This window comes from Podarcis gaigeae, assembly GCF_964106915.1.
Source record: "Podarcis gaigeae genome assembly, chromosome: Z".
Classification (NCBI taxonomy): domain Eukaryota; kingdom Metazoa; phylum Chordata; class Lepidosauria; order Squamata; family Lacertidae; genus Podarcis; species Podarcis gaigeae.
This window is the reverse complement of record NC_139691.1, coordinates 26166387-26182658: the sequence shown is the minus strand read 5'-3', so window position 1 is coordinate 26182658 and position 16272 is coordinate 26166387. Positions and strand designations below refer to the sequence as shown.

The 16272-nt window shown below is 44.0% G+C and overlaps 1 protein-coding gene across 6 annotated transcripts in view; it reads right to left on the bottom strand.

Moving 5' to 3' along the window:
• The window catches only part of COL4A6 (collagen type IV alpha 6 chain), a 173224-nt gene that overhangs the window by 19048 nt on the left and 137904 nt on the right, over positions 1-16272 (bottom strand). For all 6 annotated transcript variants that reach the window (XM_083722019.1, XM_083722021.1, XM_083722018.1 and 3 more), the window contains 12 exons: positions 15392-15463; positions 14945-15052; positions 14247-14468; positions 13500-13661; positions 11200-11370; positions 10469-10612; positions 9854-9979; positions 6830-7011; positions 4874-4937; positions 3159-3233; positions 2419-2526; positions 1458-1565 (listed from right to left, as the gene is read on the bottom strand). In XM_083722019.1, coding sequence (XP_083578145.1) covers positions 1458-1565; positions 2419-2526; positions 3159-3233; positions 4874-4937; positions 6830-7011; positions 9854-9979; positions 10469-10612; positions 11200-11370; positions 13500-13661; positions 14247-14468; positions 14945-15052; positions 15392-15463 — 1542 coding nt within the window. The remainder of the gene's footprint in view (positions 1-1457; positions 1566-2418; positions 2527-3158; positions 3234-4873; positions 4938-6829; positions 7012-9853; positions 9980-10468; positions 10613-11199; positions 11371-13499; positions 13662-14246; positions 14469-14944; positions 15053-15391; positions 15464-16272) is intronic.

The following is a 16272-nucleotide window of genomic DNA, read 5'->3' as shown; positions in this document are numbered from 1 at the left end:
AGAAGGGACATGAGAGGGGTGTGCAGAGAAGCAGCTGGCTAAGAATGCAGGAGAGGGATTTAACGGGAGGGAGGAAAGAAAGGCAAAAGTTTCCCCCCACCCAAGCCAGCCATCTCTCTCTCTCTCTCCCTCCCTCCCTCCCCCCTCTCTCCCTCCCCTCTCTCTCTCCCTCCCCCCTCTCTCTCCCTCCCCCTCTCCCTCTCCCTCTCCCCCAGCAGCACCAGAGCACTGAGACCACACTCTGCTTTCCCCTCTGCTTGCCTGGAGGGGAGGGGCTTTCCCTGCTCTTTGTTCCGTTTCAGCAAACACAGCAACGAAACAGAGGTGGGTGGGCAGTAAGACCCTGAGGCAGAATGCCAGAAAGCAGCCACTTTCTCTTTTCAGGTTTCCCTTCTCCGTGAAGCACGATTTGATTTTTGCCTGATTTTTCAGCTCCAGGGACCACACATTCGCTCTATAACACGCACAGACATTTCCCCTTCCTTTTTAGGAGAAAAAATCTGTGTGTTATAGAGGGAAAAATACGGTATACTGACAAGAAATAAAGCAGTGTGTCCGCAGTAAAATATTTGCAGGTGTAAATAGTATGGAAAGTGGGACCTAATATGTCTGCCCTGATAGCATCATGATCAAGAAAGGTTTCCCACATCTTTAATTTTATTTATTTTTATTAAGTCATAAAAATTATGTACCATTTGATTGTAAAAAACAAACAAACCTCAAAGCAGTTTACAAAAAGTTTCACAGTTTAATGTTGATTTTAATTATTATATACTGTATGTTTTTTAATACTGTTATGCTTATAAGCCACCTAGGAAATATTCTTTTATGCACTGATGGCCAGCTGTATAAATTTAATTCAACAAATGAAGTCTAAAAACCCGGTGTGAGGAAGTAGAACTGTCCTACCCTATCCCTTTATCTTGAGGCCACTGCCGAAAAGGCTCTGTACTGACTCACCACCACAGCAGCAGCAAAGATAGAATAATGGGGTGGGGCTGTTCACCCTCCTTCCTCCAGCTGAGCTGGTGCTGTAAAGTAGGATAGAGAGGGGCAAAGCTCTGGAGAGGTCAGTGCAAATGTCCTAGCAGAACCTATCTGGTGCTCCTGCCAGAGCATTTGCACCATGGCAACCTCACTCCCCTCCACCTTAGTATGAAGCAGTGGCTTAGTCAGAGGGAGGTCAAGCTAGTCACCACATGCTTGCACAGTACCAATGATGGTGCCCTGACTCCACAGTTAGCTATTGACTCTTACTGGCTTGGTGGGAAATTCCTGCACGTGCCTCCCTTCCAAAATGTCCCCAGTACTGGACTCGCTGAAATGAACAATGGATCGAAGCCTGTTGACTTCAGTCAGTCTGCCCTCAGGGTGATTAATGGTTCATGTCAACCTTTGTCTTTCCAGATCTCCCTCCCTACCAACATTTTGGGTAATTTAAGAAAATAAAGTCATACCTTTTAGCCCTGCAATGCCAGGAAGCCCTGTAAGTCCTGGAGGGCCACGCTGCCCAGGAATGCCTGGAAAACCTGGGTTGCCCCTTGAAATCCCAACTCCAGGGAAACCTGGGACGTGGGCGGGGGGAGAGGAAGAATCAACAGATTAATTTAAGACACAGCTTTAAAATGCATGACACATTATTATTATCATCTATTTAACATGTGAGATCTCTTGCTGTGCAAAAAGAATCCAAGTAACCCTGAGAGCATAAGCACACATAAAAGCAAAACGAAACATAAAAATAAAACCCATTTTTTTCCTATTTATGTAAAAACCCAGGCAATTCATGAAAAATACACAAATTGACCCCCCAACAATAGCAGGAAAAAGCTTCAACAGCACAACAGCAGTTACTGTAACCCATATACCTACACAGCAAAGTTTGAACTCTCAGAAGCTGAGAAATGTGTACACTGAACTCAGATGAATTTTCAAGAAAACAAGTGCAGGAGGAAGGCTGCAGGAATGCAGGAAATTGCTTCCTACCAATAGACCATTGGTCAGTCTAGCTGAGCATTGTCAACTCTGGGTTGTACCCAACATTAGGCATACTCAGAGCAGACCATTAAAATTAATGGAAATGACTAAGTTGGGTTCATTAATTTCAGTGGGTCTACTTTCAGCAAAATTCAGTAGATGGAAGTGCCTGTCCCAGGGTCATCTAGTGAGGTCATGCTTCCAACTTGTTCCTTCAGCTCTATAGTATGTAAGGATGTAAAAAGTAATCACTCTCACCACCTCATGACCAAGGCACTAAGGGTGGCAACCCCTGTTGCCACCACTAAACCCCACTTGCTAATATAAAGTCTTGGAGGGGTGGAAAAGAAGGCAACGTTCCCATGCATTTGTTGAACTGAATATTCATCTCACAGGAAACATGGCCTGTCTGGTTAACTACCCGCAAAAGAGCATAGATACCTGGTGGTCCATCTTGGCCAAAGTCCCCCGGTGCACCTTTACTTCCTTTTATCCCAACGCTTCCTGGGAATCCTGGCTCACCCTTTGGTCCATCAAGTCCTCTTGCACCTCAAAAGATCACACAGGAAGTCTTGTCACTGTTTTAGATATTTGATGCACTGGTCCATTTGGCCACTGGCCCACCACCAATCATCCTACATCTTTCCCAACTCACTAAATTTTAAGCTGGAATTGCCAGGGACTCAGCCTGGGATGTTTCACATGCAAATACATCACTGAGCTCTGCCCCCCCCCCAAGCATGTATCTACATCCAAAACACATGGTGTGTGCTAAGTTAAAGTCACTTAGTGTATATAATTGTTCCATTGGAGATATATTTCGCACTCATGGAATGTTGTTGCACCTGAGAATGCATTATCAGGCTGCTAATAACTTTGTTGTGCAATAGATTGTGTAATCTATTATGCAACAAATATCTGTGATTGCAACTGTTGTGTTGGATTCCTCTGTTGTGCAGCATTAACACCCACATGTCAGCTAGTGCAAGAGCCCTTGTGGTAGCAGATAGAGAATGTCCAATATAGCCCCATCCTGACAGTGGCAATCTGAAAAATTGCGAATAATGCGACTACCTACTTTTATCTTAAAACTAAAGGAGTATAAAGTCTTAATCAATCAGAAGCTTAATCAGAAGCTTTTCCTTTCAGAAACCTTTCAAAGTTCACCATCAGTTGTATACCTGGAAGTCCAGGGTCCCCTTGTTCTCCTTTAGGTCCTACACCACCTGGGATTCCAAATGATTCTCCTCGGTCACCTGGAAGAAGGGAACAACCACCACCACTATTATGTCTTCAGAGGTTCCCATGTAAGCTGCAACTCTCAGAGAGTTAGAAATGATGCACCACCAAGGATAGAGAAGCACACCAGAGCTTAGGAAGGCCATTTCACTTGAACAAAGCTCAACTGGAACAGGAAACCCTCATATACGCCCTCCTGTCAGAGAGGATCCAATGGCTGGACTTAATGGTTGGGGTCAGTTTCAGTTCATGAAGTCACATCCTGTAGAAACTGTCACTTTGCTGTTCAGTGGCTCACCACACGAGGCAGCAGTCCATATATCACAAGCTACTGGTCAGTCCTACAGCAGAGTGGCACTGAACCACGTAAATTAATTATGTGGTGTGTTCCTAGTCTTGAACCTGCCAATCAATTTCATTAAGCGGCCAAGGGTTCAAGTGTTATGAGAGCAGAGCAATGACATTTCTTTTGCTTTAAATGCTGCCTGTTACTAGCAGCACCAAAGATGGTTAAAAAAACAAAATTACTTTCATTTATTTAACATATATTTATAACACTTAACATATGTACACTTTCAAGCAGTTTACAAAATTATGAATTCCTTCTCTCTCTTTCTTTAGTGCGCATGCGTGCACACACACATAAAAACAATAAAACTGAAGAACTACATATAATACAACACTTATCCAGGGATTATGTTCCAGGGATAGCGCATAAAGCTAAAATCACATATAGTCAAAACATCCTGGGTGCAGTGGTGGGTGGGGTTGCCAGAGTTTTCTCCCCCTAAATGCCTGTCTGTTTTTTGTCCCTTTTCAATTTTCTTTAAAAAAAATCTTTTTGCCACAAGTGTAAAGCTGAATGTGCATAAGTTAAACACACATTAAGTTGTGAGTTATCTGTAAAAGACTACAATAAAAAAATAAGATCCTGCAAAAACCAAAAAGATAGCAGCACATTTTGCAAAATGTCTTCAGGATCAAGGGCTCCCTCCTTCCCTCAGCCTCCCTCTTATCAAGGCACATCCTGACTCACAATATACAACACTCCCCCCCCCCAACCACTAACACCTATTCATCACACTCAAATTCTGATTACTCAAATGTATAAGGTAAAGGTAAAGGGACCCCTGATCATTAGGTCCAGTCCTGGCCGACTCTGGGGTTGTGGCACTCATCTCGCTTTATTGGCCGAGGGAGCCGGTGTACAGCTTCTGGGTCATGTGGCCAGCATGACTAAGCCGCTTCTGGCAAACCAGAGCAGTGCACGGAAACGCCGTTTACCTTCCCGCCGGAGCAGTACCTATTTATCTACTTACACTGCATGTTTTCGAACTGCTAGGTTGGCAGGAGCAGGGACTGAGCAACAGGAGCTCACCCCGTTGCGGGGATTCGAACCGCCAACCTTCTGACCGGCAAGTCCTAGGCTCTGTGGTTTAACCTACAGCGCCACCCGCATCCCTCATTTGATGTATACTCAAATGTATACATTTACATAAATCATTCTATACTTAACTACTCGTCCCATTCTAGCACATCTCCACCAATGCACACAACACACAACTTTATATTCCCCATTAGCACTATCTCCTGCTGTGGCCCCTTTGTAGTTTCCCCGTTGGAAATGGTACCTGAATATATCACACCAGTGACTTACCCTTTGAACCACGCAATCCCGTATTCCCTGGGAATCCAGATGGCCCCATCAAACCCTCATCACCCTGGTGAAGGAAATCACTTTATTTATAATTCACCTTTCACAGAATAAAATATTCCAGAGCAGGATACATTAACATTAAAGCTAGTAAAAGGTATTATAGATAAAATTACATCAGCAGGGCAGAGAGAAATGTATGGCCTCACAATGTTCACCACTACGAAACAGCAGCGCGTGGTGATGTCCACGTGGAAATGGTCCTAGTGAAAGGTCCAGCCCACATCCAAGTCCGTGTTCACAAAGGGTTCAGAAAGACAGAGGACTCCTCCAGACAACCTCACTGAGTATTCATCTTTCTGTGTTTGCTCAAAGCTTATGAGGAGGTTAGACTATGTCCGGTTTGTCAGGATTATGATACAAATGTATTTGGTTAAAAGAATTCACTGGATCCCTAAATCAGAAATGCAGGGCAACAAGAGTTTTCAGTAAAAGTGGTTTTTAAAAAGTCACAAAACATGCAGCAATAAACTGTGGGAATTTAGGCTGCTTAAACCTTTTAAATATATTGTCCTGAGTTGTTTAAAGTGCTTCCCTTTCTACCCCCTTGCAGTGAACAGACCACACAGTTTAGTAAGTTTACAAACGCATCAAAGGTTAGATTCATGTGCCTTTCCATACAGCAGCAGGAAAAACTCAGGCAGAAATCTTGTTACAAAATACAGTAGAAAACTTTTCTAAACATGTGGTCTGTGCCTGGAGCCCCAGGTCCAGACCTCCAATCCTTGCGATTTTCACATGGTAGACTGAGAGTGAGCAAAGAAGCTTCACTCCCTCCTTTACCAGAGGTGAGGGGGCATGACTTAGTCAACTCTAGCACCAACAGCTTACTCTGTGATCCTAACCCCTTCATGCATTAATGGAGGTTCGGCTTCCAAAAAACGTTCGCAAATCTTACTTACTTCTGGGTTTGGAAGCCAATTTGTTTGACAACTAAGCTGTTCAAGAACCAAGGTACCACTGTACTGCAATTTATCCCACACAGTTTTTATTGAGCATTTGTTCTGTTTATACGTCTTCCTGCTAATTATTCGTTCATCCCATGCTTTTCAGGGCATTTCCCCATCTCTTTGCTAAGTAAAAAGAGTCCCTGTGTGCTTTTTAGAGTGGATTTGTTGTGCCCAGGTGACAGAGCAGTTTAATCCAGTTTAACTGCACAAACCTAAATTTCTAGTATGCACTTTAACCCATCCCACAAAACAGTGGAAGCCTGTAAAGGTAAAGGTAAAGGTAAAGGTACCCCTGCCCGTACGGGCCAGTCTTGCCAGACTCTAGGGTTGTGCTCTCATCTCACTCTATAGGCCGGGAGCCAGCGCTATCCGCAGACACTTCCGGATCATGTGGCCAGCATGACAAGCTGCATCTGATGAGCCAGCGCAGCACACAGAACACCGTTTACCTTCCCGCTGGTAAGCGGTCCCACTTTGACGTGCTTTCGAACTGCTAGGTTGGCAGGCGCTGGGACCGAACGACTGGAGTGCACCCCGCCGCGGGGATTCGAACCGCCGGCCATGTGATCGGCAAGTCCTAGGCGCTGAGGTTTTACCCACAGCGCCACCCGTGTCCTGCTAATGGAAGCCTGTAGGCACCCACAAAAGCCAGGCCTAATGTTTACATGGTGAAATGATGTACATGACCTGCTTCCATTTGGCTCTCCCTTCAGAGCCCAACAGTAGTACTCTGCTGTATACACTGTAACTTTAAAGCACACTCAAAACACATTCTTTCCCTCAAATAATTCTGGGCACTGTAGTTCACCCCATCACAGAGTTACAGTCTCCAGCAAGCCTTAATAAGCCAAACTTCCCAGAACTCTCTGAGGGAAAGAATTCGCTTTGAATGTGCTTTAAAGCAGTCAAAAGGAATCCAACATAAGTCCCCAGAAACAGGCATACTTACATTTCCTCCGGGCATTCCTGGAAAACCTAGGATGCCAGAGGTTCCCTTCTGTCCTGGGAAGCCGCGAGAACCAGATGTTCCAGGGAGACCTGAGTCTCCAGGAGGTCCTTTCTCTCTGCCTGGAAGCCCAGCTATTCCTGGGGGTCCTGGCTGTCCACGGGGACCAGGGAGTCCCTTGTTCCCTACAGGAAAGGAAAGCAAAGTTGTTATGATCTGTGGTGGCTGGTAGGGAGGAAGACAGGGAGTCCAACAGTAGGTGGAGCTAGAGCCAATAAAGGCATAGCCAACTCAGTCTAGTTTTCCCAGTTTTGCCCTCTTCCTTCTTCCTGATGGACAACAAGGACAACACTGAGGGCTGATCCAGACTTCCTTTTTTGCCATGTTTCAAGGCACAGTTCCCTGCTTTAAAGCAGGCACCCCCAAACTCAGCCCTCCAGATATTTTGGGACTACAACCTCCATTATTCCTAGCTAACTTGACCAGTGGTCAGGGATGATGGGAATTGTAGTCCCAAAACATCTACAAGGCTGAGTTTGGGGGTGCTTGCTTTAAAGTTCTGTGTCCAAGTGCCTTTCTTTCCTTTTTTTGGCCCGGTGCTTTCCATGTGAAAAACTGTTTTTTCCACTGAATCAGAGCAAACGGCTATCTGCGTAAAAATCCGAATTGCCATTTGTTCCAAGTCAGTGTTAAAGAGTGGGTTTCCTCATACACTATACTATATCCCAGAAGCTTTTGATTTTTTCACAGGTCCACCAGATATGTAGAAGTGTCCCTTCTGCTTTACCGCATCATAGTATAAGATGAACTTTAAAAAATGTTTAAATATAACTTTGTGAAAAATACAGAAGCTTTCCTATTAGGAATAACAGACACAGGTATAGCAAAAAAAGACTGGAAAATATTCCTTTATGCCACAGGTGCGGGGACGATCTTAACTGCCAAAAATTGGGAAAAAGAACTTGTGCCAACAAAAAAGAAATGGCAGGATAAATTATTAGATTATACTGAACTGGCCAGATTAACAGAGACAATTAGGGGATAACCCAGACAAGAATTTCAAAAAGAATGGGGGAAAAGCAGAGAATATTTTAGCAAACAATGCCCCAAAATATATACCTGGACTTGTTTTGATTAATTTCTACAGGAGACTGCGGTTTTTTAAGTCATAACTAGGAAAAATTGTAATAATCACATATAAAAGAAACAGTATACATGAAGTAAATAAGGAGGCCATTTACAGGACAAAGGAAATATTTTATTTTTATGTAATGTTTTCTTTATGTAAGGGATAGGAATTTAATTCTGATAACTAAATTGTCAATGGTGGTGGGTTTGTTTGTATGTATGTATGTATGTATGTATGAGCTGGCAAATAGAAGGGGAAGAAATGGAGGCAGTGAGAGATTTTACTTTCTTGGGCTCCATGATCACTGCAGATGGTGACAGCAGTCACGAAATTAAAAGACGCCTGCTTCTTGGGAGAAAAGCAATGACAGACCTAGACAGCATCTTAAAAAGCAGAGACATCACCTTGCCAACAAATATATAGTTATAGTTAAAGCTATGGTTTTTTCTGGCTGATCACCAGAGAATTGATGCTTTTGAATTATGGTTCTGGAAGAGACTCTTGAGAGACCCATGGACTGCAAGAAGATCAAACCTATTCATTCTTAAGGAAATCAGCCCCGAGTGCTCACTGGAAGGACAGATTGTGAAGCTGAGGCTCCAATACTTTGGCCACCTCATGAGAAGAGAAGACTCCCTGGAAAAGACCCTGATGCTGGGAAAGATGGAGGGCACAAGGAGAAGGGGACGACAGAGGACGAGATGGTTGGACAGTGTTCTCGAAGCTACAAACATGAGTCTGACCAAACTGCGGGAGGTAGTGGAAGATAGGAGTGCCTGGCGTGCTCTGGTCCATGGGGTCATGAAGAGTCGGACACGACTAAACGACTAAACAACAACAACAAAATGAGCTGTTATGGATTATGTTGTAAATAAATTATTAATAATAAATAAAAGAAAATAATAAATAACAAATAAAGAGTGGGTTTTCTGTGGAAAGCAGCGGGACAAAATGGGGGGGGGGGGAAGCCCTGGTAGAGCATGAGACGTTTAATCTCAAGGTTATGGGTTCCAGCCCTACATTGGGCAAAAATATTCCCTGCATTGTAGGGGATTGGACCAGATGACCCTTGTGGCCCCTCCCAACTCTACAATTCTAAGAGTCTATGAAAAAAGGGAAAGACCTGTGTCTAGAAATCATGGGGCAAAAGGTGAAGTGTGGATGAGCCCTGTGACTAAGGATGAGCAGGCAGATGGGCAGTGCTGCCACCTCCTGGGTTGATTGTTAAGTAAGAATGGCTGGCTGAGGACTGGCTAATGTTGGTGAAGCAGCGCCCCATGTACCTAATAATAATAATAATAATAATAATAATAATAATAATAATAATTTATTATTTGTACCACTCAGGGCAGCTTCCAACAGAATATAAAGTAACACAAGGAAATATCAGATATTAAAATCTCCCCGTTAAAGGGCTGCCTTCAGATATCTACAGAAATTTGTATAAATATTTTAAATTTTTATTCTTTATTGAAAAATAAAGGAACAAAATTACAAGTGCACAGAGTAAGATAAGACACACACAAAAAGAAGAAGAAACAAGGAACAGTACCCATGTAGAAAACAAAACACAACAACAATAAAAAATATATTGTGTACATTACTAAAAAAGAGGGGGAATTGTTTTTGTGGTTAACCAGATATTAACTTACTATGGTACTTATGTAATTGAATTCCAAATATCATAAAATTTGTCCACTGGGAGCGGGTCCACTAGGCAGAAGGCCTTCTCAGTAGTGGCACCTGCCCTGTGGAATGCCCTCCCGCCATATGATGTGGTGTGGTTTGGCATTTCTCTAAAAGGGGAAGTGACATCATTCTAGGCTGTTAAATAGGTGAACGATTGGTTACGGACAACAATGGAAACCGGATGGTATTATGTGAACTCCCACAAGTACCTCTAGGTCCTGTAAACCCTGCATTCCCAGCAACACCAGGCTCTCCTTTGCTTCCTTTGAATGCAAGCGCCAGTTCTGGAGGTCTAAGGACAGGAGGTCCTGGAGGACCACTGTCACCTCTGTCTCCTGAAGAAGTGAAAAGAGAGACATGATGTGAAATGATAGACACCTCCCAGCCACACAAATTTACCCTAAGGTCTCTGGGTAGGTCGCAACAATTTAAAACACAACATTGAAAACCATCAATTAATGTGAATGAGTCCTAATGATATACATCTCAAGTATCAAAAAACAGGGTAAAGAGGTGTGTTTTACAGAAATGAAATCTGTATAGTGAAGGTGCCAGACATAGCTCTGTGGGGAGGGAATTTCACAACTTAGGGGTTGAAGAGAGAATGCCCTCTCCTGGGACACCACCCCCTGAGCTTCTGAGGCAGGTGGAACTGAGAATGTCTTTAGGGAAAGAGGTCATATTTTAGATATTTGGGGCCTAAGACATCGAAGGCTTTAATCACTAACACGAGCACTTTGAATTGGGCCCCCAAAATAGCTGGTATGGCTCTGGCTTTGCCCATCCAGGTGAAGCTTGGCCCAATCCCAAACTGCCAGCCTTACCTTTTAGACCATCGAGTCCAGGAAACCCAATATTTCCATCTCTTCCTGGTAATCCAGAAGCTCCTTTTGGCCCATTCACCCCTGGGATTCCAGGTAAGCCTAGCATTCCAGGGAAGCCGATGACACCTGCAAAGCCCTTTTCTCCTAGCATCAAACAGCAAATTGAATTTGTTACACACAGAGAAACTGGAAAGTAGCCTGCTGCAATGGTGTTGCTGTTGTGACCCATCTAGCCTCCCACCAGTAGGTCCTGATTAAGGACAAGCAAACTCATTTTAGTCCAGTCCTTCCCAGCTGTCAGAGAAGATAGGACTAAGTCCATTCCATCCCATTTTCAGGGAAATGGAAAATGATTTTTAAACAAAATCTACTGGAAAGCCAATGTTTAAACACAGTTAAACCCCTGGACTCTTGTAACAGAATCCACCAGAATGTGGCTGTCCCTATGTTATTGCTGAAGTATGGTATTATATGTTGTTGCCTTTATAATGTTTTGTTGTTTTTGTAATTGCAAACCCACCATTTAACACTACCACTTGAATCTTCTACACCCACGTTCAACATTCTACCTACAAAGGCAGCCTTCGACAACATAGTGTGTCCAAAATATTTGGAGGGTGCCAGGGCCAGATTGGCAACAGTGTGATATTCCACCTAAACAAAGTGCCATGAGACAAAATTATTGTCATTACAATACATAGTTACACAGATTGAATATTGACACTTGTTACCTTTTAATCCGGGAAAACCTGGATTTCCATCTGCACCTGGAGGGCCAAGTGCCCCGGGTAACCCGAGTTCACCAGGACGTCCTGGGAGACCAACAAGACCAGGGAAGCCCTTCATACCAGTGGGGCCTGGTGCCCCCGGATCACCACTTCTGCCTTTTTCTCCAGGAAGTCCTGAATCGAGACAAGTAGGGACTCTTAATTTCACATCCTCTCTTTCTCTCCCCTCTTTCAATCCGCCTCTGCGCTAAGCGTCGCATTGTGTACAAGAGGATGAAACCCCAAAATCATGCAGCCTTTCAAATATGCACGAGTTTAGAAATGCAAAAATAAATAAATAATAAGCATTAGTTATCTAACAATTAAAAGGCCTAGGAAGGTTACTGTCTACACCACTACACAACTGCCAATAGCGAAACCCCTTATGGTTGGGTTAATTTAGGATTTATCAGCCAAGGTTCGGGAAGCGTCTCAGTCGTACTTGCAAATAACCAGGCCACAAGTTGGAACATCAGATTCCATTCGCTACCCCCACCTTTGTGCTGAACCAAAGAATGTGTGTTTCTAAAAAGAGGCCCAATGGTGCAAGGTGCATTTTCCACCATCGCTTCCATCGTTCTGCATTCCAGATGTTATTTCCAAAACCTGTTAAATCTGTGGTCATTCCCAGGGGAGGTCACAGTAATGGCATCAGCCGGGCTGAATTTAGCCAATTTAGCCTCTGAACTCTTTGCTCAGCTTTCTTCCACCTGTAAATTTTTAATTTTAAAAAAAAAGTTTTGTGGTTTGGTCCACCATAGTGAAGGGTTGAAGCATGGAAAAAGGAATGCTCAAATACAATTTTTTTTATAAAAAAAATCAGGTTGTTTCTGGGGAAAGCAGCATCTAAAATTGGGGAAGAAACCAGGCTAACAAGCTTTGCAAGATTCTAATTACAGCACTTAAAAGTCACATCCTGATTTTTTTTCTCTTTAAAACAAACAGTGAAATATGTTTTATATTATATGGATGGAGGTAGCGGAGGAAGGGGAAGAGAGACCGTATTGAAACTGAAGTCCATGTTGGGGATTCCCAGAACACAAAAGCCTTGTCCAGGTTGGGTTGGTTGCAATATCTGAGCATACGAAGTACAATGTTTTGTGGCTGTTATTGGTTTCTCTCTCTCTCTGATTAAAATAAGGGGTGTCACCTACAGTCAATGCAAGTCTTGTAGCATTAAAAGCTAGATAGCTGTTAGTCCAGGAGCTTTTTTATGCTACAGTGCATTTTCTCTCACCTTGACAGCCTATGTGGAGAACCCCAGAAAGCAATACAGAGTGACGTCAGAAATGGAGGGGTTGTGGTAAATGGAAGAGAAACATGGTGAGGAAAAACAGACAAAAACATATGAAGAGGGAGAAAGCACGAGGGCCATGAATGAAATGAATGACTCAGAAAATGGTGGTGCTTACCTGTAACTATGGTTCACTGGGAGCGATTCATGCACAGGTGTAAGTACAGGCGAGCTGCTTTTATAGCTACAAAATGTTGAGGAGCCACCTTGCCCTGCCACTTTGCAGCCTCTGGGCCACAAACCCATGAAAACATTCTCCACACACAAAGGCCACAACAGCAGCATGAACTTAGAATACTATTATACTACTTTAACTGTCATAGCTTCTCCCAAGGAATTCAGGGAGCTATAGTATGTTAAGGATGCTGCAGGTTGTTTAGGAGAGCCCACTCAGAGAGCGACACTTCTCAAGAGTTCCCTGGGAAGAGGTATTAATTGCTAAAAACACCCTGGGAACTGCAGCTCTATAAACTAATGCCTGTGAAGGACTGGACCTCTTTAAATAAGGTGAATGAGGTTGACTGGTGCTGGAACGACATTCTGACTATGTTGTTATGTAGTCTCCAGCTGAACAATGTCTAGAGCTGTCCAGGGTGCCACTGTGCCTGAAATGATTAACTTACCTTGTCAGAACTTAGATCCTGCCCTATTTTTGCCTTGTCTTGCTACTGGCGCAAACCTGAACATTTGCTTTGGGTCACCAAGGCTGCTTGGAACAGAACCGACAACACCCAAGGCTCCCCAAGAATATGGACAGCGCATCACAGGTTTATAGGCCCATCACTATAATCCTGCCAAGTTGTATAAAAGCAAGGAAAGGGGGCTACAGAATCCAGTGTCAGTCCTGCTGAGAGCAGACCCATTGAAATTCATGGGCACGACTAACTTAGGCTGACTGTGTAGAAGATAGTCGGATGTGACCCAATTTTTGCCCGTGAAGGTAGTTATTCCCATTTGATACACAACCTACCTCGAGATCCTGGGAAGCCGACTGCTCCCATTGGACCTGGCTTTCCTTTAATGCCAAAAGGGCCGCCAGGTCCTGGAGCTCCTCGTGGTCCATCAATGCCCAGAAGGCCTGGTTCCCCACGTCCACCTTTTGCACCTGACAGACCTGGCCTCCCATCTGCACCTGAAAAGAGAGAAGTGGTTGGCCCCTTGAAACGGCTGTTTCAGATCCATGGGTTGAGATGTGAAAAGCATGTTGCAAAATTCAAGGAAATGCAGCATGACACCTACATTCAAAGGACAATAAATATGGCAGACAGGCATGGCTTGGCTAAATGGAGAACCCTGGCAAGCCTAGTATGGCTATGGGCCAGAGGTTCTCCACCGCTGCACGGTGGACCCTCCGGATACAAACTTAATTCGTTCCAGGGGTCCGTGCGCAACCCAAAAAATCCACAACAAGAGGCGCCGTTTCTAGAGCACTTTTGCGCATGTGCACGCACCAAAACTGGGAAGTATACACTTCTGGGTTTGCCATGTTCGCAACCCGAAAATTACATTACCCGAAGGTAATGCAACCCGAGGTACCACTGTATTAGAAAAACCAGAAAGTGCCAGACCCCAAATTTTCATCTTATTTTACCTGGGGTTCCCAGGCAGATCTCCTATCCAGGCACTGAGCAGAACTAGACCTGCTTACCTTAGGCATCATGGCTGCATCATGGGCTCTCTCAGACCAGCAGCCAACTCTAGCAGCAGCAGAACTAACCTTTTGGACCTGGAAGGCCAGGTTCCCCGAGGATGCCTTTATCTCCTGCCAATCCTGGCAGACCAGGTTGCCCTGGAACTCCGCTTTCAGCACCAAACACTTCACCAGGCTGCCCCCTTGGCCCTGGCAAACCAGGGGAGCCTGGATTTCCAGGCAATCCATTGGTCCCGTCGGGTCCTGGGGATCCTTGTGGCCCTGGCTCTCCACGAATGCCAGAGAAGCCTCAAATAAAAACAAGAGCAAAGATGTAATGTCTTTTATGTTAGAGCCTGAATAAGAATTAAAATAAGAAAAAAATAATTGAAGATTAAAATGAGAATAATGCAAAACTATCTCTGCAGTCAGTCAGTGGAAACTGCCCAAAAACAGGACTGACAAATGACTGATAGACCCACGACTTCCGTTTTGGCCCTGTGCTATGAATCAGAAATTCCTGTGGTCAATTCTTGCCTCTATCATGAACTTGCAAGATGGCTTTAGGCAAACTGGCTGTAGTTTAACTTGCAAGAGTGTGAGGCAATTAAAACACCTTACAGGGCTGTTGTGAAAATTGCAAAATGAAAGGGGGAGGGGTAAGGAATGTGAGGTAGTATGAGCACTTAAAGTAGCCTTCCCTAAACCTGGTGCCCCACCTATTTTGGACTACCACTCCCATCAGGCCCACTTATTTCAAGTCAGATTCCAATCTTGGCTCTTACCTGGTGGTCCTGAAGGCCCTACTACCCCTGGTGATCCTAGCGGCCCTTTAAAGCCATTTAATCCTGGCTGCCCTGGAATGCCTGGCAGACCTTTTCTGCCCTTGGAGCCTGAAGAAGAGTGAGGGACAAAATCAGTTAGGCACAAGAAATAAAAAGTTCTCACAAAAAGTTGCCAGCATTCCCCCTAACAGACACATTTTGCATATGATTTTCCTTCATAAAAAGCTTTTTGCATGCTATTTTCCACTAATATATGCATGTTCCTACACACTTTGTCCTAATATACACATTTTTTTTAAAGAAAAATGGCTGGAGAACTGCTTCACAACATTCAGAGAAGTGTGCATTTTGAAGGATGGTTGCATTTCATTTTTCACATTGTTGAAGGAAAAATGAACCAGAGAGGTTCACAGCAGGATAGGGCAAGGAGTGTATAATATTTCATACCTGGAGATCCTGGGGATCCTGGAGGCCCAGGTGGACCAAATGCTCCAGGAATCAGACAGGGCAAAGTTATACCTAAAGGGGGGGAAATGTGTGTCAAAAAGTTACTTGGTCAATAATGGTTGAACAGGTCCATGAATCCTCTTGATTAAAAAGCGCTCAAGAGTAACATTTCCAAACCTATCAGAGAATAATGTTTTCTAACTTTATTTTAAATCCTGTTTTGACTTTTGCTCATACTTAAGGCTTACAGTAGAAGGGTGGGGAGGATATGTATTCAAAAGAGAATGGCCCAGTCCAGGGATGGCGGAACCATTATACCCTCCAAGTGATGCTGGACTCCAAGTCCCATAATCTTAGAGTCTGGCCACATTTGGAGGGCCACATATCCACCACACCTGGCCCCATGTGATGGACCAAATGATCCTAGGCCTTGCCCCCACATTCTCTTTACCATACTGGTTAATTGTCTGGTTAATTCCACATGGAACCACCCTGTGTTTCACATAAATACAAATTATCCTGCAAAGTGTTTTAGGATTTTCAGTATCTGAGAAACAAATCTGCCTTGCATAACAACTACAACAGGGCTTGTTTAAAATGTGTGGCCTGGATCTACCCCACAAAATGCCTCAAGGCAGCCGGTGTCTGGGATATAGGATACTGTCTCTAGAGCAGCGAAGAAGAAGAGGAAGAAGAAGAAAACTGAGATAAAGGGCAAATTCAAGTAAACATTCTTGATCAGGAAAAACAACCACAAGACCCCCCTCAATCTCCATTGAAATAATAAAAATAAAATGTGTGACTTATGCCGAGGTACACAGGAACCCATGAAGCTGTCGAGACGATTTGTTTATCTAGCTGAACGCTGCTCATTCTACAAT